This window comes from Bos mutus, chromosome 2 (assembly GCF_027580195.1).
Source record: "Bos mutus isolate GX-2022 chromosome 2, NWIPB_WYAK_1.1, whole genome shotgun sequence".
NCBI lineage: Eukaryota > Metazoa > Chordata > Mammalia > Artiodactyla > Bovidae > Bos > Bos mutus.
Window position 1 is genome coordinate 22320133 of NC_091618.1, and position 27355 is coordinate 22347487.

The 27355-nt window shown below is 37.3% G+C and overlaps 1 protein-coding gene across 1 annotated transcript in view; it reads right to left on the reverse strand.

The window, feature by feature from the left end:
• The window catches only part of NYAP2 (neuronal tyrosine-phosphorylated phosphoinositide-3-kinase adaptor 2), a 307287-nt gene extending 292104 nt beyond the window's left edge, over positions 1–15183 (reverse strand). The window contains exon 1 of the mRNA XM_070379977.1: positions 14963–15183. Coding sequence (XP_070236078.1) covers positions 14963–15183 — 221 coding nt within the window. The remainder of the gene's footprint in view (positions 1–14962) is intronic.
• Between the last annotated feature and the right edge of the window lie 12172 nt (positions 15184–27355).

Below are 27355 nucleotides of genomic sequence, written 5' to 3' on the forward strand. Positions count from 1 at the left end.
TGTGATTTGAGTGGCAGGCGACCAACACTTAGGGAACAATTTATCTACCTGAATTGGGCTAGACATCACTAATGCACATGGCAGATTGATTGTACGGTTCTAGGGGACGTATTCTTTATTAATGAGATTCAGTATGATTTGCTAAAAAGCCTTTTACTAGGCAGTCATTTTCTATCCCCCTCCCCCATCGCTCTTTATTCCATTTAATCTGTTGAACCATGTACCATGTTTTGAAAATGTATTTCTCTCCTCTATTTTTATTTGAAATACCCAGGCTTTTTAAAAATAATTGTGCACAAACTGAACAAAGCACACAAACACCCACACACACACATACACACATTACACACCAGATTGGAATTGAAGTGTATTATAAAACACCGGAACTAAGGAAAGCAATTAAAATCCTAAAAAGACATTGAGGAAAAATAAAAATAAAACTCTATCAAAAAGACATAATCGAAGTGAAATTTGGTATTTGAAAGAACTGATTTCTAGAAATGAATGTGTCTGTGCTAACAAGAGTTGCAAAGTACATGGCATTTCTTTCTAAAAAGATGTTATTTGTACTGATCTGCTGAGAGTTGGAATTTTCTGAGGTTTTTTGCCTTCAAAAAGAACTCTGTAAAAACCGTGAGAAAAGTCATAAACTATCCACCTCTTAACCTTTTGCTTCATTATCCAGAGGCCAGAAGGCAGAAGGGAATAATGTTTATCAATTATAGTGAGTTTTTTCTAAAATGCTTTAAAGATAACAGAAAAGTAAATTATTTCAGATTCTAGTCTCACTGTGATCAAACATTCCCTACCATATAATTTCATACATGGTAGGGGAGGAGGGTAAAAAAGGAAGTCATCCCCGTTCTCTTGAGAAAAGAGTCTGTTCATCCTCTCATCGCTACAAGCATGTCTCCCCATTGTCTTTTCAAAAAAATTCTCCATTACTGTTTTCTTTTTTTGTGTGTAAATCACAAAATGCCATCTCTCCCTAAACAAAATAAAATGCCAGCTGCTGAAAGAACAATGTTTCCTTAAAAATGATCTATAAAATAACTTGCTCAACAAATGATATCTAGTCCTGTTTTGTCATTTATCTCCAAAACAAATACTGTTTCAATTGTGTATTGTAACTGGCTTCAGAGTATTTTTAAAGTTTGTTTAAATTATATGTGTGTGTGTGCTTTGCTCAGTCATGTCTGATTCTTTGCAACCCCATGGACTGTAGCCCATCAGGCTTCTGTGTCCATGGGATTCTTTACTGGAGTGGGTTGCCATGCCCTCCTCCAGGGGGTCTTCCCAACCCAGGGGTCGAACCCAGGTCTTTTGCATAGCTGGTGGATTCTTTACCCTCTGAGCCACCAGGGTGCAACAATCTAAAAACAAGCATCCTAGGAGGTTAAGAATCCCTCTAGGAAAATTCTCAAAGGCTCAAGTGTCTGCATGCAATTCTGGTTCTCTTTAAAAAAGAGCTGAGTAGGTCAGAGTTACAATTACTGCATCAAGGGGTTTAAAAGGAAGAAGAGTTCTTTCCTGGTGTGAAGGGCAGGTGGAGGCTTTCATATGATTAGTCTCCCAAGTAAGTCTCAAAATAATAGGAAGCTGAAATCTTTTAGCAGTATTTACACTGCCATGTTGAAAACATGTTGCTCTCCAGAAGAGAAATCAAATAATAAAGTATTTTTAAAAAAATATTTTAGCTTGTATCTCTTGTAGACATTAAGTTGTTATTTTATCTTCATGAGTCATTATTCCTTTCTCTGTTTAGCTTTAGCCCAAGTGTTATAAGCAGTTTCTTCACAGAAAGTATGCATTTCCATGAAAAAAGTAAAAATTTAGCAGCTCATATGCCAAGAGGGAAAACTTTCAGGGTAGTTCCCTGTAAATATCTGGAAATTCATTAATGATTTACATTTTAAATATCACATACTATGCTAGCTTATTTACTATTCCTATAGGAAATAGATCATCAGTGAATGGACTGAGTTTGATACAATCTTATATGACAAACATTTCAAAACTTACTACACACAAGAGGCAATTTCTCTGCTCTTGAAAACCAGTTTAATAATTAAGACTAAAACTACTAATTAGTGTATCCTTTTGAATCAATTTAGGTGCTAAAATCTTTCAGCCCTCATATAATTTTAACTATTTTAGGAGAAGAAGCAAAAATATGTGTACATAGAGAAGATGAAACAAAAGGAAGAAATTCACATTTGAGGCTGGGTGTACGTGTCATTTGCAATCACTTAAAGCAAACAGTCCAATTCCTTTCCTTGTGTTGCCTTCTACCTAAATGGATACAGATTTTTTTTTAGTTGGTGCAGTATGTCATTATAAATGTAGCTATATTATATGATGAAGATGAAGGTCATAATGTTGACTGTGAAAGCAATAATAGTGATGATAATAATAATGCTAACAATAATGGCAGCTACCAATTCTAAACAGTTATGATACATCAATTACTCCACTGGTTGTTCCATGTGAGTTGTACCTTTATTTCTCTTAATACAAGAAAGGGCATATTATTATTTCTAATTAACAAGTGAGTTAATGTCACTTTAAGGATTAAGGACCCCTTTATGGGTCTCACCTTAGTTAGAAAGTAGAAGAAACCAATTCTACCTTCTGTCCAGGCACCAGGATTTTTCTACTACTTAGTTATCCTCTCCTGTAGCCCAACACACACAACGTTACTTCCTGTCCGCCAACACACACACAACTTTACTCTGAATTTACATCTTACAACAGGATGATAACCCTGGTTTATTGAAGTACCTCAGGACCGGGAAAAGGTCCCATGTAACTGATGGAAAAGGTCCAATCAGTTAACTACTTATCTATGTCTCCATCATCGCAAAAAGGCCATAAATAAACATAGCCGAAGCTACCCATTGTTAGAGCATTTTTACTTTTTAACAATGTCAAGTATTCTGCCTGTCTACACCTGCCTTTCATCTTGCTTCTAAGATTACAGGATGAGGGTGGTTCTTTCTGTCTTAACTGGAAAGCATCTGAGAGTGTGGCTCATGTAGCTCTTAGAATCGAGATCACTTACTCCACTAAATCTGCACAAAGGCAGAAACCTTCAGGCAATTATTTATTTGCTCTGGTTAATCTACACACTTGCCCTTTGCTGAATAAACACTAAAAAAAAAAAAAAAAAAAAAAACTTTCTTCAAATCTTTCTTAAATATGTGTGTGTACAACTTTGAGTTTTATAAGACTATTTCAAATTTCTATGCAATTTTTCAATCCCGTACCCACAAAATATCAAAAAGGAAATATGAAATTCTCATACATACCAACAAATGATTAAAAGCCTGAGAAATCTCAATATGCCCCAAACCTTTCTCACCAAAACCCCTTTTCTGCTGTCTTCGCTATGCCAGCTAATGGGAATGTCATCCTTTCTCTTGCTTTTACACCCCACAGCCAATCGACATCGCCAAACTTCAGCAACTCTACCCTCAAAATTCACCTCCAATCCCACCACTTCTTCCCCCTGTCCAGTGCTGCTGTTCTGGTCCACGCCACCCTCTGTCCTCCTCGGGATGGTTTTTACAGCCTCCCAACTGATGCTCCTGCCCCACAGAGCAGCCAGAATGATCCTCCTCTCTATTTGGGAGTCAGATTATGGCATTCTTTCTTCCCAAACCCTGCAGCAAATCCTCCTCTCATCTCCACTGAGTGACAGTGACCTTCGTGGTCAGTGACATCCATAGCGTGACATCCATAGTGAGCCTTTTCCTGACCATCTATGTACCCTGCCCTCTTCATCCACATCCTTGGTTTCCATGTCCTTATTTCATTTTTTCCACATCACTCATCAAATTTGAACTTACTCTCCACTTGTTTACTGTCTGCCTCCCTCACCCAACACACCAGATTGTAAATCCTACGAGGACAAGCTTTTTTTTTTTTTTTTAAACTCTTTGTTCACTGCTTTATCCCAAGCACCTAGAACTATACCTGAGTTGTGATAGACATTCAGTAAATGCTTAATGAAAAACTTTATATAGAAACAAAATACTGCACAGCACATATAAATGCCACCCTGATAGAAAATTATCAAGTCTTCTTGGTAAAGCTCTTCTTCACTGCTGAGCCACTTCATTTTTTATTCAAACATCAGGATATGCTGAGTGGTATACTTAGTCCCAAATCAGAGACTAAAATGCAATTTACTAATTAAAATAATGGATTTTAAATGCTGGTGTTTTTATCTTTAAAACAGCTTCCTTGTGCCTCTTAATGAAAGTGCTTTTCTTAAAAAATATTGTTCCCTCTGCTTCCTGGCAGGCTAGTTATATTCATATTGTAGCATGGCTATGAATATTCTGTCCTGTACTTCCAAATATGACTGTTATTCAGAATAACTTTTCTCCAGAGGCATGTGTTTCAAGCAGAGATTCATTTTGGGAGAGGAGCTTGATTTTCCTTCTATCAGTGCATGATTAAAATTAATTTCAAGGTGACCCATACATTTATAATGAAGATGTTTTCTTTCAGGCTATGTCAAAGTTGGACAGAAGCCTTGGAGCTATTTTATTAGCATGCTCAGCCTATGCTCTAGCTGTTTCATTTGTTACATTAGACATGTTCTCTAAGCTATATTGCATTTTTAGTAGTTATGAAAGTCCCCTGACTCATACCCTAGCTCCATAATAATTTCTTTTCCTTGTCTGGATTTTTGAACCTTTTCCAAAGGCTATGTTTACTTAAAGATTGAGAATATCCTCTGATAGCCTGAAGAGTATAAAGAAACAGCCTTAAACTAAAAACTATTGCCCCATTAATCTATAACCATCTCTAAATATTTAACACTGCTTTTGAAAAAAAAAAGATTACCTTATACTTTCCAATGGGTTTCTTTTCAATGATTCAGGTAGCCGTAGGTATGGATATTTGAAAGGTCCATTCTTTGCCGTGGTATCCTCCACATAAGAGCTTAATTCTCAGGCTGACTGACAGTCGCACATGGGATTGTGTTCTAAAAAGCCCCTCCTCTTGCCAACATCTGTCTATTTATTTCAGATATAGAACAGACACTGAGCTTCCTAAAACGTGAAGTCAACGCTAGGTCCCAGATGTAAGTAAAGTTGCAACAACCAGAGGGATAAATACTCTCCAAAAGGTACATAAGAATAAAGTCTTACCTTAACCTGAGCCATTAAAGGTCCCTCTTAATGGGACCTCTAAGTGCCCCCACAGGTGACAGAGTGAAAACCTACAATCACCTCCTTTACAAATATGGATGCAATATGAATTGTAAAAGATGAATACTGATGTTAGTATAAATCCTCTTAGGACTGCGACGACCCTTACTGAAAACAGGAGGCCAGCAGTCAGACACCATTCTGACTTATAAAGTGAACTGGTACAACAACCAAAATGGACAAATTTAGTCCTTAGGCTAAATGGGGAAAGTTAATATTAATGAGCATAAGTGGTGTCCTTAGATACATGCTCATTAATATTAACTTTCCCTTCCAGCACTGGAAATATAGAACATTTTTAATAAATCAATTTATTTAGGATCACCCTTGTAGATTTGGCTTCTGGCTCAATAAAGAGCAGTGAGGGATGGACAAGGCAAATTACTGAATTCTCTCTTCTAATCGTAGGGTCCTATGAATTTAAAACATCCACATGAATTTGTATTATGATAAAAATTACTCCAATGTCTAGATATCTTGTTTAAACTTTGAATAAAGAAATCTGGATGCACAATTTTAACAACAATTAAAAAAAAATAAAGCAGCTTGTGGTCCTCTGAAATGATTAATAGAAAAGTGATTGGAATTAATCACAAACACAAGAGGAAGCTGAAATTAGAAAGGGTTATTAAGATACTGTCCGCTGTTTAATCTCATCCCCTTATCAACACATTAACCTTGTTTTCTCTGCCTAAGCCCTGAGTCCTACAGCAAAATTAGGTCAGAAATTCACATCAGATCAGATCAGCTGATTCATTCCAGCACGACCCTGACACGCTGCAGATTTGGGTTTTGTTCTAGATAGACGAATATGGCTGAAGGCTTTGGGGGTTTGTTTCCTATGCCCTAAGCATTGGAGCTAGAGCTGGCTGTACAGTCATTTCTAAGGCTAGCAGTAGAGTATTCCTAAAAGTTGAGGTGGTCGTGTTTTTGAATTCTGGTTCATTTAACTGTCCCCACTTCACCTGACAAAGTGAACATCCATTTTCATGCATAAACGGGGCATTTCATTTTTCCACATACCTGCAATTAAGTCAGATCTAATAAGATTACCTATCCGTGACTGACTATTCACATTGCACTGAAGGGATATTTCTTTCACTCAAATGCTCTTCAGTAAATGCTCCCTATTTCCATAAAGTCTTCTGCCTCAAATCACGAGTATGATTCCAGAAGCCATAACAATCTAAAGAGGATTTATGTAACTGCTAACATTTCTCTAATAAGAGCTCTCAATGTAATTATGTCTTTGGGTAATCATTTCAAATAGCAACCAATTCTAAATTTTGGTATAACAGTCATTTGCTTTCTAAGTAGACATGCTTTAATAAATAGGAAGCAAATATTTTCTTTAATTTTATTTTTAGTTATTTTTTCTCAATTGTCTAAAGGATGAACCTTCCTGGCCCTTTGTTTTTTTTGACTAACAGAGATACTGAAATCTTCAAATATAAATGGCTTCCAAGTATATATCTTAATATACAATTGCATGTATCTTTTTAAAGGAGCTGTAACTAATCTAATTCTGTTTCTGTCTGTCACTTTTAAAGAGGAAATATAACCTCATATAGATCCCTTGAGGGCATCCATAGGGAATAGAGACATTCCTAATCAGCCTAAGTAGTCCTTGGTGTCAGAACCACTTTGCTAAAATCGAGAGCTGTCTTCCAGACTTGCAATGTTAGGGGGAATTTCACTAATGTAGCATTTGTTTTATTAGAACAAAATATTCAACCCCTTTCTTTAATAGAAAACGTACTTAGAAAGATATGTACTGGGAACACATTTTCCAGTAGCTTTTTTAAAATAAAGGATATGTCTTATATTGTTTTCAAAATACTAATCATTTTACTAATAGTAAAATGAGACAATGCAAGAATGAATTCCAGAATCCAGATAGAAAAAATTCACATGAAGAGAGGAGCCTCAAGCCTAAGCATGCATCACTGGGTTTACCAAATGATCTTTTTATTGCTCTTCTTGATGTTACGGGTAAAGAGTGAATCTTCAAAGGAGATCTTATATTAATAGGTACACATAAGTACTGCCTTACATGTTGTCTGTAACCAGCCTGTTCTCATTTGTCAGTTGCCTCCCCTTACTAACTAGTGCCTATGTGTGTCAATGGTTCAATATATCTATTATCCTTGTGTCTTAAACACCTCTCTTCATGTGTTACATGTGTAACAAACTAGGGTTTTCTAACCTATCTCAGGTGATCTCACTAGTTTGAAATGATAGGTTGTGCATGTTTGTTTTTCTGATAGTTTTTTTTTAATAAAAAATAAATCTCATTTAACAATGCCTGCAGAAAACCATCAGAATTTTAACATAGCAGAAATAATGAGCTACTGAAATATTTTTTCATTATTCATTAGGTTTTCACCTTTTGAGTCTTTCTCTTTCCCACCAAATGTTATTCGGAGCTCTTAAGTACTGAGTATCACTTTTTATTTATTTAAAATTTTCTATCCAATAAGACTTCTCAGTGAAATCCCATTTGGGAAATGGAAGTGAAAATATAAGGAAGTTAGTAGCAAAAAATGGGCTCAACTTAGTTTAAAAATAAGTAATTGGGCTCAGAAAGCCCAAGTGACTTGGAACACTGAGAATGTGATGAGGAGATTTTTTCCTAAGAGCTCAGTGTTTTAAGCTTCCCAGCTTCAACACAAAAGGCATTTCAGCACATATGTGATCTAGAAGGTCAATCACATGAAATCCTATTTCCATTTTTTAAGCAATCCCTGGCAGTCTGCACATTTCTGAAATTGCAACTGGCATATTTCACAGAGAATTATCATCAATGCCTTTTCAAGGTCAAACATGCCTCATCTTTAGATTTTCAGCATTTACATTAAATCATAGTATATATTAAAGCGAGCATTCAGCAGATATGACAAAGAATTTTAATTGATTAGACTGTTCATTAATATCACGTTGAATCTTATATACAATGACATAAATTGCATGTTAAAAGTATTAAATATGTGTGAAATTTAGATATGAACATTCTGCCTTGGTCACCATCTCTGCAACCTCAAAATGCCTGTGTGACCAGAATCTTGCTAAGGAGCTTTCAAAAATTTTAAAAATGAACTTCCTGGGTCATAAGGCAGTTCTATTTCCAGCTTTTAAAGGAATCTCCACACTGTTCTCCATAGTGGCTGTACTAGTTTGCATTCCCACCAACAGTGTAAGAGGGTTCCCTTTTCTCCACACCCTCTCCAGCATTTATTGCTTGTAGACTCAGTCATTAAAAAGAATACATTTGAATCAGTTCTAATGAGGTGGATGAAACTGGAGCCTATTATACAGAGTGAAGTCAGTCAGAAAGAAAAACACCAATATAGTATACTAACGCATATATATGGAATTTAGAAAGATGGTAACAATAACCCTGTATACGAGACAGCAAAAGAGACACTGACATATAGAACAGTCTTTTGGACTCTGTGGGAGAGGGAGAGGGTGGGATGATTTGGGAAAATGGCATTGAAACATGTATAATATCATATATGAAACAAGTCGCCAGTCCAGGTTCGATGCACGATACTGGATGCACGATACGATTGGGGCTGGTACACTGGGACGACCCAGAGGGATGGTACAGGGAGGGAGGAGGGAGGAGGGTTCAGGATGGGGAACACGTGTAAACCTGTGGCGGATTCATGTTGATATATGGCAAAACCAATACAATATTGTAAAGTTTAAAAATAAAATAAAATAAAAAATAGAACACACACACACACAAAAATGAACTTCCTATTAACAAAGTTAAAGCAACTCTAAAAATGTACTATGAGAATATTCTATATAATATTTAAATTTTATTATATCCTTTAATTGTCAGAATCCCAGAACACTGGTCCCCATACAAACAATATAAATTGAATTTGAACATTTCAGTAGATACTGAGATGGAATAATTTGAGAACCCCATCCCAAAGACAAGGAGGCCTTGAACCTCCTCCTTCCTGCCCAGTCATGACTTTTCTGGCTCCTTTCTTGATTCTCCAGTTCCTCCCTTTGCATCATCCAGAAACTTCTATGTATGTCCTCACACTGCACATATGTGTGTTAGTCCCTCAGTTGTGTCCAACTCTTTGCAACCCCCTGCACTGTAGCCCACCAGGCTCCTCTGTCTATGGAATTCTCCAGGCAAGAATACTGGAGTGGATTTTCCTTCCCCAGGGGATCTTCCCGACCCAGGGATTGAAGCCAGATCTCCTGCACACTCTCATGAGCCCTGCTTTTATAAAACAAAGCCATCTGAGCAATATGGATGGACCTAGAGACTATCATACTAAGAAAATCAGACAGAAAAAGACAGATATTATATGACATTGCTTATATATGGAATATAAAAAGTGATACCAATGAACTTCATTTACAAAACAGAAATAAACTCACATACGTAGAAAACAAACATACTTATCAAAGGGGAAAGGAGGAGATTTCGGATTAGGAATTTGGGATTAAAATGCATACACTATTATATATAAAATAGATAAACAACAAGGACCTCCTGTATATCACAGTATATCACTATACACTCAATATCTTGTGATAACCTAAAATAGAAAAGAATCTGAATATTATATATATATTTTTATGTAATATATAAATATTATATATATTATATTATATTATACCCTAATATAGGTATATAAGGGGGCACTAGTGATAAAGAACTTTCCTGCCAATGCAGGAGACATAAGAGAGATGCAGTTTCGATCCCTGAGTCAGAAAGATCCTTGCACACCCTTGCACGCCTTCTCACGCTCTCACAACCCACTCCAGTATTCTTGCCTGGAGAATCCCACTGACAGAGGAGCCTAGCAGGCTGCAGTCCACGGGGTCTCAAAGGGTCAGACACGACTGAACCAACTTAGTATGCATGCATATATATCTTAATCACTTTGCTGAGGACCTGAAACATTGTAAATCAACTGTACTCCAACAAAAAACAAAACAAATGAAAAAAGAACGTCATCTGAAAGGTTTCCAAATTTAGGAGATTTTACTAGTGTTTTGCTCCTTCCAAAAATATTTACATTTTAAGTTTGAACTCCAGAAAATATTTGATGACAGAGTGTAGGAGAGAGTAGATAAGAGTTGATAGCAAGAGACATACTACATCTTCCTATTCCTAGCACGTGTGACGGCTACGGTACAATAATAAAACGATGCGTGAGGAGCCAGGTTTGGGGCCGCTTCACGCAGGAGTAGTCATCCATTCATTCATCATTCCGTGACCCATACATTGCGGCTGAGCAGTCTGTGCTCCAATCTGAAACACTTGAGATCCCATCCCTTCCCACCTACTCAAGGACATAATCACAGTAATTTTTCCTTCCCTCTCCCAAGTCATTAACATTTCCCTTTCTATTGTAATCATTTATATCAGCATTTCAAATAAGCTAGCTTTCTCTCTTCTTAAAGGAAAAAATAAAACAGGAAAACAGAACACCATAAACTTCTCTTCCTCCTTCAACTACTCTCCATATGTGTGAATTTTATTTAACCTCAAAAATCCCTACAATAATTTTCTATTATTTTCTTCCTTAAGTGTGGGCGACCTGGCTTCGATCCCTGGGTCAGGCAAATTCCCTGGAGAAGAACTGGCAACCCACTCCAGTATTCTTGCTTGGAGAATCCCATGGACAGAGGAGCCTGGAGGACTACAGTCCATGGGGTTACAAAGTTGGACATGGCTAAGCAATTAACACGCACACATTTTCTTCCTTGTTTCAATTCCTCTTTTTCGTATCCTCTCATGAACATAACACCATTGGGTTTTGTCCCCAGACCGCCAGCAAAACTTTTCTTGTCAACAGCAATGTGGTAAAAAGCATTGTTCAATCCTCAGGCTTCAATATATTTGACACACCAGTAAAATCTCTGTTCTTTATCCCTTTTGTAGTTTCACTCTGATGCAACACCCACTTTGGTGGTTCTCTTATCTCACTACCTCTTCTTACTGGATTCTTCTACTGTTCCTGTTATGTAAGCAAATATATGCCCCAAGGAACTGTCCTGGTTGCTTTTATTCTTTCTATCTAATTTTAGGTCCTAGGGCTTCTTAACTAGACTCTTGACTGCAATATCTATGACTCTCATATTAACATCCCCAACTTTGATCTCTACCATGAATCCTGGATCCAATTGCCCATCCAGAATTCTCCATTTGAATATCTAAAAGGACTGCCAACATTGGCGATGAAAGCTGAACTTCCATTCCCCCACCATTCAACCTAAACTTACTTGTCTTCAAATCTTCAGCATTTCATTAACTGTAAGCATCATTCTTCTAGTTGTCTCAGATAAAACCAACACATAACAACAGAACCCAGAACACCAACAAAACACACTTGAGAATCATCTTCAGTTCCTTTCTTTTATTCTATTTCTACATCTCATCAGTTAGAAAGTTCTAATGGAGCCCATAATCTTAATACTTTATACCACCTCTGCTAGTATCACCCTACTCCAAACTACCACCATCTCTCACATGAATCACTGCAAAACTTTCTCTCTGAATTCCCTGCATCCAGGTATACCCCATCCATCTATTCAACCCATGGAAACCATAGTAATCACTGTGGGATGATCAGTTAGAGCACATCATACCTATGCGCAAAAATCTGTAGTCTTTCTTCCATCAGAGTAAAACGTAAGTGTTTATAAGGCTTTGTATTACCTGATGGTCCACTACCAGTCTGAACTTGTCCCCCAACCTCAGTATTTGCTCGGTCACAACAGGACACCTTACCCTTGGAACACACCAAACTGTTTTCTCTGCCCAGAATCCTCTTCCCATAGATAGCCATATGTGGTTCATTTCTCCAGCAACAGGCTCCCAATGTCTCATACTCCTGCTCAGATGTTGCAGGATCTCAGAGTTCTTCCCTGGAGTCTATTCTTATCTTCCTCATCTTGGCTTGTTTTACAGTGTGAAAAACTGTTACCACCTGTCGTATACATTTATTTAAACATATCTTTCATGTTGCCTCTTCTTTACCCTCCTTTCAGAATGTAGTCTTTTATAACCAGGAACTTTGTTCTGTTTATTGACATTTCACAAAAGCTTAGGGCTTCCCAGGTGGCGCCTGTAGTAAAGAATCTGCCTGTCAATTCAGGAGACGTAAGAGATGCAGGTTCGATCACTGGGTTGGGAAGACCCCCTGGAGAAAGTCACGGCAACCCACGCCAGTATTTTTGCCTGGAGAATCCCATAGACAGAGGAGTCTGGTGGGCTTCAGTCGATGGAGTCACAAAGAGTCAGAAATGACTGAAGTGATTTAGCACACGCACATAAAAGCCCAGAACATTTCCTGGCATTCAGTAAAATTCCAATAAATATTTTACCAATCAATGAATATATTTGGCAGCAAGTTATTGGGATGGCCCAAAAACTGCATTCAGGTTTTTTCCATAAGACATTATGGAAAAACCCATACGAACTTTTCGACCCAGTAATTATTGAGCAATAATTTGGCTTAAGATTCTGTTCTAAGAACTGCACAGTCACTTACCTAAATTCCTGTCCCTGTTCCCTGAACTATAGACTTCTTGGAATTATGCCTCTTTGAACACTTTACCACCTAAGAATGAGTCATTTTCGCTGTCTTAGATCTTTAGATAGAAACTTTCTGAAGGTTGTTGATGAAACACAGAATCTAATATTACAGTGATAAGCACACTGTGGGTGCTCTGTGTAGTCTAATAGAACAATTAAGCAAATAATTCTGTCCCTATGCTTAGAGAAAATAATGAATTTATGAGTTTTAATGGCAAAATTGGAAAACTTTAGATTTTATATATGAAGTTATTTTAAAAATCATGAGTTTTCTTTTTTGAGTTTCAGAAATGTTAAACTCACAGAAATAATTTAAAATGTTCATATACATATAGAAGTTTGTATGTACTTTGCATATACAGAGGTATATGCAAATCAGAGGTACTTTGCAGAAAAATATTTATTGTAAGAAAGGAGCCTGTGATGTCAACTAAAACTGTTGCTGCTGCTACTGAGTCACTTCAGTCGTGTCTGACTCTGTGCAAACCCATAGACGGCAGCCCACTAGGCTCCCCCATCCCTGGGATTCTCCAGGCAAGAACACTGGAGTGGGTTGCCATTTCCTTCTCCAATGCATGAAAGTGAAAAGTGAAAGTGAAGTCCTCAGTCGTGTCCGACTCTTAGCAACTCCATGGACTGCAGCCTACCAGGCTCCTACGTCCATGGGATTTTCCAGGCAAGAGTACTGGAGTGGGGTGCCATTGCCTTCTCCGAACTAAAACTGGGTAGAAATAAATAACATCTTACAAAAATCATATGCAATTATTAACATGTTTATGAAGCAATTTTATAAATATTTGTATATTTGGTAATAGAATGGATTTCCATTTTAATAGTCCAGAGAAAAAGATTGCACTCTTTCACAATGATCCTCTATGAAATTTCTTTTTATATGTTTGATTCCAAATCTCTCTCCCTGTTTCTCTCCCTCTTCTTCCTCATCAGTCATTAAATGACTGGAGTAGTACATCCTTACTTTGCTTCTTTATAAGAATGAATGTGTGTGTGTGTGGGTGTGTGTGTGTGACTCAGTCATGTCCAACTCTTTGTGACACCATGGACTGTAGCCTGCCAGGCTCCTCTGTCCCTGGAATTCTCCAGGCAAGAGTAATGAAGTGGGTAGACATTTCCTTCGCCATGGGATTTTCCTGACCCAGGGATTGAACCCAGTTTCTTGCACTGAAGGCAGATTCTTTACCACCTGAGCCACCAGGAAAGCTCATAAGAATGAATAGTCCACCTTAAAAGAATATTTTCTTTTCCTTCATATTATAGTGTTCACAGAGAGTAAGCAAAAGGATTAATTTCAGATTAGATGAAAAATCCACCAACTATCAAGACAGCTTACTATTACCATTCAGTTATCCAGGCAATTGATGGATTAATTTCCTGAATTCTGTCTCTTTGCCCTTAATAAATGTACTTCATTGAATAAATAGGACTCCATCAAACACACATTTCTACTTGTACTCTTACAATATATACACTCAGAAAATGCTGAACATTTTTTTGGAAAAATCAAAAGTTGTGTATCCTTCTTTTGATCTCAATACACTGGAAAATGTAGCCTCAGTTTGGAGGCTGCAATTGAGGCTCATTTGCATGTAGCAGGTAGATTTTGAAGCACAAAAGTCATTTCATTTGAACAAACCTGGGGCACTTAGTACCAGGTAAGAGATGTCATAGCCACAGAACTCTGCATAGAGACCGCACACTGAAGCTTCCACTTCAGAAACTCACAAAAGTCTAATCATTGACAAGTCTTTTCATAGAAAGATGAACTCTGTTATAAGATAAGGATGATACAAAGACCTTTAAAGATGAGGATTTTTCATTAAACATTAAATAAGTGTGTGTTCCCTTAAGCTTTTATCAAGAGATCATTCAGTATGAACTTTTACTTGAAACTGAATTTTTTCCTCATCCCATCTGTGCCTCCATAATCATAACACAGAAGTAAACAACTTTTGTTAACTAAGGCAAGGCTCCTGTCCTTAAGGTGGGTTGTTTTCTGTTACAGTTGAGGAGACATTTTCACTTTGTCTTTTCAAGTTTAACTTTGGCAAACCCCTTCTTGAGCAGGTGACAACATCACAGTCTTCGCAGGACTCACAGACTCCCTGGAGTGAACAATACTCAGGACACTTTTGTTTATACTTACCGTTTTATTGCTTCTTCCTGTCTTCGGCGTTTTTCATTCTTCTCTTTCAAGTAGGCCAGGTTTGTCTCGTTTCTCAAGCGATCGTTCTCTCGAGCAATGTCTGATGCATTCTGAATAACCAAGCCATCATAGGCCTTCATCCCCATATCCTCAATGTACTGGAGAAACGTGTCCAAAGGGTCTTCCTCGGGATTGGAGCTCATCATCTTGGAGGATTTCATGTGAAAAGGAACACTTCCTGTGGGATGAGAGCACATTTCACTTTCATCAGAGATGCGGGTAAAAGCAAGGTGTTGCTTATTCTCCTAACGTCTCATCAGCCCCAAACTCCAGTGTCTATGGTAGAATCGACTTGGAGAAAATGTCTCATTAGAAATCACAGTTGCATGTTGAAAGTAAATATTAAATGAATCTTGCCTGGGTAGCAAACACTTCCTCAAAGTGGCAAAATGAACAAATCAATGGCCAAAGCTCTTGCACTGAAGGGTGATGTGAAGGTGTAAACATTTGGGGAGAAAAATAACATAGGTTATGGGCTTATCTGGTAGCACAAGTGGTAAAGAATCCTCCTGCCAATGCAGGAGATGCAGGTTCAATCCATGGGTTAGGAAGATCCCCTAGAGAAGGAAATGGCAACCCACTCTGGTATTCTTGCCTGGGAAATCCCATGGACAGAATAGCCTGGTGAACTACAGTCCATGGGGTAGCAGAGGGTCAGACACGACTGAGCATGCATACACCACACTGTGTAAACAGCCATGATTTTGTTTCTCAAAAATGTGTTCATATGCCAATAAGCTACATTAGAGCCAAGCTCTATTTCTTTTTTGAACACCATAACAACTTTTCTGTTCAGTTTCAAATAAAATAATGTAACAATTTGAAATGAACTTTCTCATTGTATGTTTTCCTTGCAATTTAAAGTTAAGACTTATGAATCTGAACAATTCATGCAAAATAGAGCAGTTATCAAGGAAATGCACTTTTCTAATATAAATTGGCTTAGAAATAATCTCTTTGTGGTCCTCCATTATTCTCCAAAATGGCTTCATACTGTAACTCAAAAACCATAGATCACCAGAACCATGTTAATACTTACCACTCTGGTCATTCAAGCAATGGCAATTTTAATTATCCTTACTACTTGAAGGATTAAAAACCTGAGCCACAGAAAGGAACTCTGAAAGCCAAAATCAAATCAAAACAAAAACATAGGACTTTATAAACTCACCTATAAAATGATGGAAATAATAATGCTTAGCTCCTACTGATATGAAGATTATGGGAGGTGATGACTACAGAGAATTTCACACAGAGTTCAACAATAATAAGTGTATACATAATAAAGCTTGTTGATATTATTGACAGGAACAATCATGTAAAAAAATATATATAGATGAATGGGTAGATAGATAGCCAGCAGGCTATAGAAATCAGCATGGCTTGAAGTAGAAGTATCCAAAGAATCATAGAAATAAATGAAGCCAGAGGATAGAGAAATTGTGTTTGTATCAATCAAAATAGAACTGAATTTTAATTAATTACATGTAGAATAAATGTTTTACACTTAGAGCTTAATAATGCTTACTGTTCTCAGTTGCATATTCATCGTGGTAAAGCAAATCTTTGCTAATAGCAAAGAAAATGTTGGCAAATTTAAAAATTATAAATCACCTTTACATCTTTTACTTTCTTCAACAGTCTCAGAAAGATTTTTTTTTAAATATCCGCTGAGCTTTTTAAGGTAGAAGTCCTAGACCTTCATTTTTACCATTTCAAATTATTTCCATTGTGATTTTTTTACAAGAATAATCATGTTTCATAACCTGGATCGTAGCTATGGAAACTTCACTTCTTATCAGAATTTATTAGCATTTCAGCTGCCAGTCAATCCATACGTTACTTGAAGCCCACTCTAAATTTAAGGATTTATTCTTCAACATGTAAGAAATTGTTGAAACCAGAGGATCAATGAATTGTTCTTCCACTCATGGTTTTCTGTTATCTTGTTTTCTTATGTTTAATTTGCTTTTAAGCCGTAATGGGTTGGTAAATGAAATGGACTTCTAATTGCAACCACCTAATGTGACAAATTGTATTTCATTATCATCCTATCAGAAGTGGTGAACATACATAGGAATAAAAACATTCTGCTATGAATGATTGTAATTTGTGCGGGAGGGGATGCAACATGATACTCAAAGAGCTAAAGCATTAGTATTATTGGGAAATCACTTCTACCAAGGATTTCAGCAAGAGGTATGCTTCGATAAAAAAAGATCTGCACAGCTTCATGGCAATTATTTCTACCATAGCTAAGCAAGCCAAGTCAGTATTACGAGGATTCTAGAGAGAATGCCTCAGGGTGGAAGATGATCACTCCTACCCTGCCCTGGAGCAAAACTGTCTATTTCCCATCGTGTAAGGCATTATCCAAAGATTTTTATTTCTTCCCTTAAGTTTTCCTCTCCATCCAGATGACACTTGCGATTCTTTATGGAGTTATATATTCCAAACATTAACCAGATTAATTGTGCACCTCTGAAAATTAATTATCTCCCTAAGTGGCCTTTCAACTTGGTTAGAGTTCAAATTTGTTTATTTTGAGAAAATATTAAATAATAACATAGTAAAATATGTGTACTGTGGAGAGTCCTATTATAAGGTGTTTTTTAATTGAGATGAAAATTTGGGGGATGAAAATCAACTGTGAAATCTAGTAACACTTCAGAGCAATGAAAACTGGATGTTGGTGAACATGCTTGAGTCATCCAGTTCTAGAGGATATTTGTTTCTACAATCATTCATTTATTCAAGTATTTCTTGAGCACATGTTATACACTGTGCCGCGTGCTAAGTTGCTTCAGTCACGTCCAACTCTGTGCAACGCTATGGACGGTAGCTCACCAGGCTCCTCTGTCCATTGGATTCTCCAGATAAGAATACTAGAGTGGGTTGCCATGCCCTCCTCCAGGGGATCTTCCTGACCCAAACCCACATCTCTTGCATCTCCTGCATCGGCAGCGCCACCTAGGAAGCTCCATATTATGCATTGCTGCTGCTGCTAAATCACTTCAGTCGTGTCCAACTCTGTGTGACCCCATAGACAGCAGCCCACCAGGCTCCCCTGTCCCTGGGATTCTCCAGGCAAGAACACTGGAGTGGGTTGCCATTTACTTCTTCAATGCATGAGGGTGAAAAGAGAAAGTGAAGTCGCTCAGTCGTGTCTGGCTCTTCGCGACCCCACAGACTGCAGCCTACCAGGATCCTCTGTCCATGGGATTTTCCAGGCAAGAGTACTAGAATGGGGTGCCATCGCCTTCTCCAATATAATGCATTAGGCAGTGATAAAGGCAAAATTGTATCCCTCTAGACATTCATTCAGCAGTGAAAGAACACAATAAGTAAGTAATTGCAATGCAGTGTGACAAGGGCACTAATTCACTTGGCAGTGTTGGCATTCACTAGTTTGTCGTGGTGATGGTCAGCATTTTTGATGACGAACACTTTTCAATGGTTATGTGTAGTCTTCAAAAGTAAAAGTAAAAAAAATAGACGGGCCGTATCACTATTTAAGTATCATACTTTTTTTGCCTTTTTAGTGCTAAGTGTTCTATCATGTCTGACTCTTTGAGGCCCCATGGACTATAGCCCACCAGGCTCCTCTGCCCATGGAATTTTCCAGGCAAAAATACTGGAATGAGTTGCCATTTCCTTCTCCAGGGGATCTTCCCAACCCAGGGATCGAGCCCATGTCTCTTGTGTCTCCTGCATTGGCAGGTGAATTATTTGCCAGTAGGGCCACCTGGGAAGCCCTTTTGCCTTTTTGTCCACGTGTAAAATGTAGTTTGTAATGTAGAGAGAAATGGTGTCAGTCTTGAAGGACATATAGTGGAGTTGTTGACCACAACAGCCTAAAAGTCCTAAACTAAAGCACTCCTAGATCTATGACTTTGTGCAAGTTAATTAACCTCTTTAAGTTTCAGTCTCCACATTTGAAAAATCATTATTTACCTCCTTACACTATTGTGAGGATTCAGTTAAAAATGCATGCCCAATATGGGACCAAATTTATTAGTCATTAACATTAGATGATTCTCACAATTTTCAACTGTGGTGAAGATAAGGTTTTGTAATAATTCTTCTATAAATATAGTTTTACTTGAAACATAATAGAATAGAATGCTTAATGTTCAACTTCCTTAATCAAAAGTATGCAAATAGAGGCCATGAAAAGGGTTAATAGATTTGCTCACTAACCAAAAGCATTTAAAAGTACTTATCCATTCTGCTCCTTCCCTGATGGCTCAGCAGGTAAAGAATCCACCTGCAATGCAGGACGTACAGGAAACACAGGTAAAATCCCTGGGTTGGGAAGATCCCCTGGAGAAGGAAATGACAACCCAGTCCACTATCTTGCCAGGAAAATCCCATGGACTGAGGAGCCTGGCAGACTAGAGTCCACAGGTTCACAGAGAGTCCAACACAGCTGAGCACCCATGCACACCCATTTTTCACATCTAGAAAATAAAGGCTTTGGGGAATATGAACCAAGACATGTATCCCATCTTGCAAACACTTAGACGCCACCCATACAAGCCCAGTGGTATTTCTCAGAAAACTGGACTATGAATGAACAGATTCATGGCCTCACCTAAGAAAAGTGAATCATATTAAGTGTCTACCTCTTTACAACTGCTACCATTCCCATGCAGGGAGAACCCACAGACAAGTGTGATCTTAAATCAGCCTTTCAGAAATGTGTATTCATGGCTAAGACAGATATTTAATCAGATATATTTGTTATCACTAAAAATTTGACTGTGTTTTGATTGTTGGATTTAAATCAAGTTCAGTTCTAGCCCTTGAAGGGCAATCCTATATGCAAACATTTTATGAAGGCTTGTTTTGAGCACCTAATTCCTAAAGTTGGCATCATAAAAGAAAATAGTTAAGAAGCAAACAGGCAACTTCCTTCAGGAGCATCTTTAGCCGTATTGCAACTAATTAATTAATGAGTCTACATCAGTCAGTAGATCAAAACCATTGCCTAGCATATTTTAACAGAGCCTGTGAAATTGAATGGAAAGTTTGCATTTCCCCAGGCATCTCTTTTATTTGAAATATGTGTCTTCAGCCATTTTTGCTCAAAACCAATTAGAAATTTTAGCACCCTACCCCCCTCCGCAGTGGTTGAAAGCTGGCATCCATGGTGTCCACCCACAAAGCAGATATGTTTTCTTTGGAATGCAGAACATTGATTCGAATAGCTCAAGATTTTTTTTGTATATGTTCTTTTTCTCGGAAGTTGTGGTCAATATTTAAAATTTGTGTCAGGGACTCTTCTGGGAAAGCATCTAAAAATAATGGAGATCAGAATTCCCATACAAACCACAGACAACTTCAAGCATTCACTTTATGCCTTTCTTGTACTGCTGTATTCTTCATTTATAAGGCACTCTTTTTATTCAATTTTTGGATCACTGTATTTAGAATCAGCCCATTCTAATAACGAGCTACAGAAGTTGGATTAAATAAAACTGAATGGTTAATTGCTCAGCTTTCTTTTATTTTATTCTTTAACTTTTGTCATTTCCTACTGACCACACCCTTTGTAAAGATTACTTTGTATAGTATTGTGATACTTATCAGAATTTGAAATTTCACTTTACTCAGCTAAGAGGCACCAGGTGGGATTCAGGTCATATTTATGCCATTAAACATTTTATCTTTTCATCAAATTAATAATTTCTTTATTTTCTTTTAACATCATCACTTGACCTTACTAATGTTGAGCCTAGAACTGAAAGTAACATTACATTTCTTTACAAATATCTCCACTGAAATGAAACTATCCATTACATACATAAACAGAGCAGAAAATATACATACGGCTATTCAAACACAGTACATGGAAACATTTTAAAATGTTCCTTTCTCTTTCTGTAGCCACTGCTTGCATGCAAGGAATCCAACAAGATGAGACACTTTATGAATTTAAGTGTTCAAGCCAAAAAAAAAATGGAAGCCTATTTTTGAGAAGCAAGTACATGCAAAAACTTTAGCTAAGATCATATTAATACATTCACATGGGTTATTCCCTTTGTAAATTAAGAAACAAATCTTATATGGCTGAAATTTTGAAGCCATATAAGAGGATATTTAATGTGGCTCTAAAAAATGGTGTCAAGGTTGGGTTCCCCCATAGTCTAGAGGGCTTTTGATTAACTATAGGCTTTTTTTTTTTTTTAAGATACACCAAAAGAGTCAGATAAATATCAGGTATGCCATCTTCTCATACATGTAAAATAATTTTTCTTTTCTTAAAAGTCAGAACAGATTCCTCCTGTAGTGTAATTTCATGCATTTTGACATCAACCACTCTGACTCCGTAAGAAATGGCTCCAGTGGACGTGTACACTGACTTCTCTGGCAGAATCGTCCTATGAGCCGTTTATTACCATTTACCCAAAGCAGAGTTCTAGCGTACCAGCATCCTCTCAGTGAATTAGTCCTCTGGCCCTTAGGAGGACTGCTTCTTTTTTCCTTTCTTGTGGTGTTTACTCAGAATTTCTGAAACGGAGCTGTGCTCCATTTAAAACCTTGATTTTCCAAGACATAAAGTTGTGAAAACTCTACCTATCCAGATATTTTCCACATACACTGAGGGGTAGTAGAATCAAAAACATGTGTGTGGGAGGGAACTGCTCCCCAGTCTTAAAGTTCTGTAAGAAATGTCTTAAATTTTAGGTCACATTTAACTCCATATGATGTTACAGTCAGAATAAGATAAAGTTTATTTTGTGCTATTATGTTATTTGAGAAAAACAAAATACGTAGAAGGGGATAAGTTTCATGGTGGAAACCTGAGACACTTTGCTTTGATTTCATGTTAATGGTTTTCACTTTATATGCATATGGGAAACTTTTCTAGTCCCCACCCCTTATTTGTTTCTTAGGTTTTCAAACCACACCTGTCTCAACACTGTGAGGAAGCTATTTGATTTTGGCTTGTTACAATTTGATTTTCCCTCCCACACCAATCATTGCATCTTCTCTGAGACAGAGAATCTTATTTTGTCCAGTAGTATCTATTCATCCAAATAAAAAAGTTTCTCATGGCAATTTTGACTATATTTTTTGTTCATCAGGAGAAAAAGATCTTTTACATTTTTTGCATGTACTCACATCAATTTGAAAAAATAGGTATTTAAATAATCAGGCTTCACATACATATGTAAAATACATATGCAAATTAATATCAAATTTGCTGACTTCACGGAGGACCAAATCAACAGACTAGATTGCCTGGTTCCACTCCACAACCCATGCAAACCATGTCAAAATTATTTTTCTGATCAAATCTTATAATGTGTAAAAATAAGTCCTATAATTTCACTTTGATTATGCTTGAAATCCTGCTCTCCACCCCACGAATGGTCACGCTTAATTTTTCATTCCACTGTCATCAAAATGCAGCTGTTCTGCCCAAAATGGGAAATGTTAGAGTTAAAACCAAGAGAGCTTGTTGAAGTGACTACAAAGACAGTGATTGCTTTTTTTTTTTTTTCCTCAGAAAGCAGATTACTTTGTAGTGAGTTTTTCTCTACTATCTCTCTTCCCAAAATGGTTAACACGGGCATTGATCACGTTAGCGTAGAAGCATTGTAAATCAGATATCCACTCCCACCCCAACTTTCAGGCTGTCATGGAACTATTTGCCTATGTTCTAAAAAGACTGCACATTTCACTAATATTAGGGACTCACTCAAAATGTCAATGGCTGAGGTACTTTTTGGAGCCTTTGGCCAGATGTTTCCAGACGCTTACAAGGCAGTATTTGCAAACTAGATATAGTCAGTATAATAAATTGCTGACTGGAGCAACAATAGAAATCATCTAATTGGGTTGGAAGGCTATGACTTACTTTAAAAAAAAAAAAAAACAATAGCCAACCTTCCTGTCTCCAGGATTTTTACACTTCTCTTTCTAAACTTTACTAATGCTCCAAGTCCTTGGGCTTCTCTGCAGTTCCTTGTGAAGTTGTAGTATTTTTTCCCCCTCAGGTCTGCATTCACTGATTTTCTAAATCGGTAATGTCTTTCACAGAGTCCCCTCCTTTGCTGAGTTGGCAAACATGTTGCACTTTCCACAGAAAAATGAAATAATTTTGTCATTTGTGGCTCACATGTTCTCATGTTAATTTGTTTACCACTTGACTATCTACAAAATAAGTTGAAGCATTGTCTGAAGTGTGAATTATTAAGAGAGAAGTTAATTTCCACTTGTGTTCTACAGTCATTAATCCACACTACTCAGTAATAAATTGTTGCGTGTTAAAATGACCAGAACTACATCGTGGAAGCTCTTCTCTTGAGTTCTCTTATTTTTGGACTATATTTAGAATAACATTCCAGTTCTTGGTACTGAAACAACTTTAAGATTTCCTAATGACAATGAACAATATTATTTCATGTACTAGTTCTTCCAGATAGGGAATATCTGCATTTCTTGTATTTAAAATTTCCCAGTAGTTGGAAGAATTAGAATGGAGACACCCCAACAAAATAAGTATGTGTCCCAAGTAAAACGGGTCCACCTAAAGTTCTCAAATATTTATTGTGATGAGACTAGTGTAATCTTCCTGGTATTGATTGGTCCTAAAATATATATTTCTCAAAGAAATTTATGTCTTATCAGTTAGGAAAAAGCAGTTTCAGCTTTGCTCTATTCTGATAGTTTGGATTTTTATGTTTTGGTTCTGTGCCTTTTCTTTCTTCTTTCTTTCTTGAGAACACAAAACTGGGCTGAAACAAATGTGCTAAGACATTGTTGTAAAATATTTATGGTATGAAATAGCAGATAAATAGCTAGCATGCACCACATGAATGCCAATTAATACCCTGGAAAATATTTTCAATGCTTTTAATAATTCAACATGGCTTATTTTACCAATGAAGATCTGGTTTAACCATTTCTGCAGTAATATAACTAAGTGGCTAAGAGGGTACAGAATAGCCTGAGGCTCATTAAAGCCTTGGATGCCTTTGCTGTGGCTTTCTTTCTGCTCCAGCTAATAAGACATGCAAACTTCAGCATTAAGTATCCCCAGCTAAAATCATTCCATCTTATAACCAGATTGCTTGATCTATTTAGTGCTGGATTCAATTAGCATGCTTAGAGAATCTGAAAAATGAGATACATACCAAAATTTTAAGTCCCCAGGGACAGCTAAGTGCAATATTCAGAAGGTGACTTGTGTCTGTCAGAGCCCTCTCTCGCGGCTGATCTCAGGGCAGTTCTGTAGGAGTCATCCAGCACCATAGGAAATAGACTTGTAGTTCAGCTCAGTTTTTCTTCAATTAAAGTGCATTGGATCTGGATGGGAAAAGTGTCCACTCCCAGATTCTTCATCACTAGAGATCAGAGCATTCTTGATGTTCTTTCTATCAGATAAAATGGCCTTTAAAGTTTGCTAGAAAGATTCAGTGGCAGAAGACAGGTGCTTGCTTCCTTAAATCGACATTCAGAGAAAAGAGGGCATAGCTAATGGGTGGGGATGAACACACAGCCTCTCGCCTTCCAGGTCCAGCAGGAAGAAATTGAATAATTTTACCCACTTTGCTACACAGATGATTATAAGACTCGAAGCAATCACCCAGGCTGGCTAAGGTGCCTCATTTGATTATATTCTGTGAAGGCAAAAATAAATGAAAACAAAAAATCAGAAACATCCTTTCTACATGTCTCCTTTCAGCCAAAAAGATGCTCTTTCTCATTGCCACTTACATACAGAAGGTTTGGAGCAGCCTAGCTTGTGGCATCGTCCCTCCCCCGTGACAACCAGCCCTCTCTCTCTCATTCTCTCTCTCCCCTCCCTCCCTGCCCCTGACTCCCTCCCTTCCTGCTTCTCTCTCTCTCCTCTCCAGCTGCCTTAGTCTGTTGATGCTGCTGCTGATTAATCAGGGATTCTGAAACAAAGAACCTACCTTCTGAAATAAGCAGTAATCTTTCTTCTCTGTTTCTGCAATCCGTCTGCATTGAACGGCAAAGCTGCCAGCGTTCTAGCACCTTGGATAGTTCCTGCTCACTAGGCCCATTGGAAAAGGGAGGCGAAGCAACTGAAGAAATGACAAGAAACCCAAAAGCAGCATCGTTCTACTTCAGATTTCGGCTCCTGGGGTCTCTCATCCTCATTAAAGGCCTCACATCTAGGCAACAGAGCCTCTCTCTTTCATCTATCTGAGCTGAAGTCTGATTAGTAAATAATAAAATGAGAAGAGGATAAAGAAACCCCTTCATTTATAGCCACTACAACACTAATTCAGTCTTTATGGAGAAGAGAAATATGAATCCATCAAAAATAACTGTTCTTACTCCCAAGGATGTTTAAGTCATAAGCTTCGCACCCCTGGCATAGCTAATGAAAATGAGCAACAACTTAAACGGAACATTCAGATCTCAGTTTGATACCCTTATTTGATATCAATTTTGCCTCCACCCTTTCTCTGCACAGCAGAGCCAGGCACACAATTACTGCTGACGTTCTTCAGGCTGCTGCTTGGGGAAAGAGGGGAGGAGCCTTTTAACCTCATCAAAACAGCTTCATGCCACCTGCTCCCATGGCATGAGAAAAAAACTAGCCCAGTTAGAAAGAACATGCATGGCACATGCCTATGTGGAATAAAGATCTCACTTGGAGTGCACGTTATTTATTTACTTTTTAACAAAAATAAGATGTGAATTAACCACAGCATGTGTGTCATTAACTCCTATAGAATCACTGTGGAAATTATGTAAAGTAATCCTGTTTCCTACATATGCTGACAACTCCCCTAACACATGTCTTAATATCTTACTGAATATATTCATATATATCACATTATATAATACAATCTATATAAACAGACACAGATACACACACAAACACCCATATATCTACATATATATGTATATGTATCAAGTCCTAAATTTTTATCTAATGTGCTTTTCCTCAGAGTAAAAACTGTAACAAAGTAAAATGTAAATGATTTAACATATAAGTTCCTTCTATGGTAAAAGTAACAGTAGGCAAAAAGTTTCTGCTTCATTCCAGCTAAAATATAAATTTTAAAGGAGAAAATGAGTTTATTATTCAATAGTGACTTCTAGAATTTTTCTCTTCACATTCTTTTCTAATAATTCTTATTGTAAATTACCTTCACTCAAAAGCGGATTTTTCTCAACGGTTAACCTAAACATCTAAATTCATAACTAATTTCTTAGAAAAATGTGTTCTGAATGTAATTTTTCATATATCAACAGGCCACGAAAAAGTAATAAACTTAAGTTCACCTTCTCGATTTTTAAATGCTATCTGGGACTGTGGTATTATTTTACAATTTTAAACTTGTGAGTATCTGCAGGAAAATGAAATCAGCACACTACATTACTATAAGACTTTCAGTTTTCACATGTCCTAAAGTGCATTCCGAAAGCGAATCACAGCAGTCATTTATTTTCCGATCTTCATGCATCTGCTTTTTGTTCAGAACAGCACATATGTTTAATGAACTTTGGAAGATTAGACAGATGAAAAGCAGGAAGGGAAATATAATTGGGAAAGAGAAGAGGTCATCTCTCTCCTTATCTCTCTCTCTCCCCCTCCTACCCCCATCTCATTAAAATTCTAAAAACTTAGCACATTGTCTCAAGTACTGCTTATGAACTAAATAACAACCACCGCACTATGATCAAGAGGCTTAGTTGTGAATCATTAATAATAGTCAACTGTCCCTAAAGAAGTTGTCTTTCAGCACATGACTGAAAGTAGAATAGATTCTTTATAAAGAAATTATATGACAGACATCTTAGAAAGTGGAAATATTTTGTCGTGACTGATAATTTTAATCAGATTTGGGAGGTTATATTTTTCAACTATAAAAGGCTTGAATAGGCACTTGTGTAAAGTCCATTTCTACATATGAGAAAGTTACCCCCTGGATAACTACACTGACCTGCTTTAGGCCTCAGCTGCATTGGCTTGCTGGGACAAGGAGCGAAGATCACTGGGCTGGTTGTGCATCTTTGGCCACAGAGTGGTTCTCAGTCACCTTGCTTTCATGCACCAAGATAATTTCAAATAAAGGAGACACTGACATATGGTAGTGAACTATAAAAAGAAGCGACATTTTTACTACAAAAATTTCAAGAGCTAAAGGGATTTTTTATCCCCCCAGAATAAGGAGAACATATTTATGATAATGTGTGGTTCTTAAAATTTAATGTTTTCAGCTTTAGGAAAATTTGTGATTATTGCAGTTTCCCTTCTTTCCTCCTATCTTTCCTTCCTTCCTTCCTTTTTCCCCAATTTTCATAGAATAGGGCTTGAGAAACAACATATTGTATCAACCC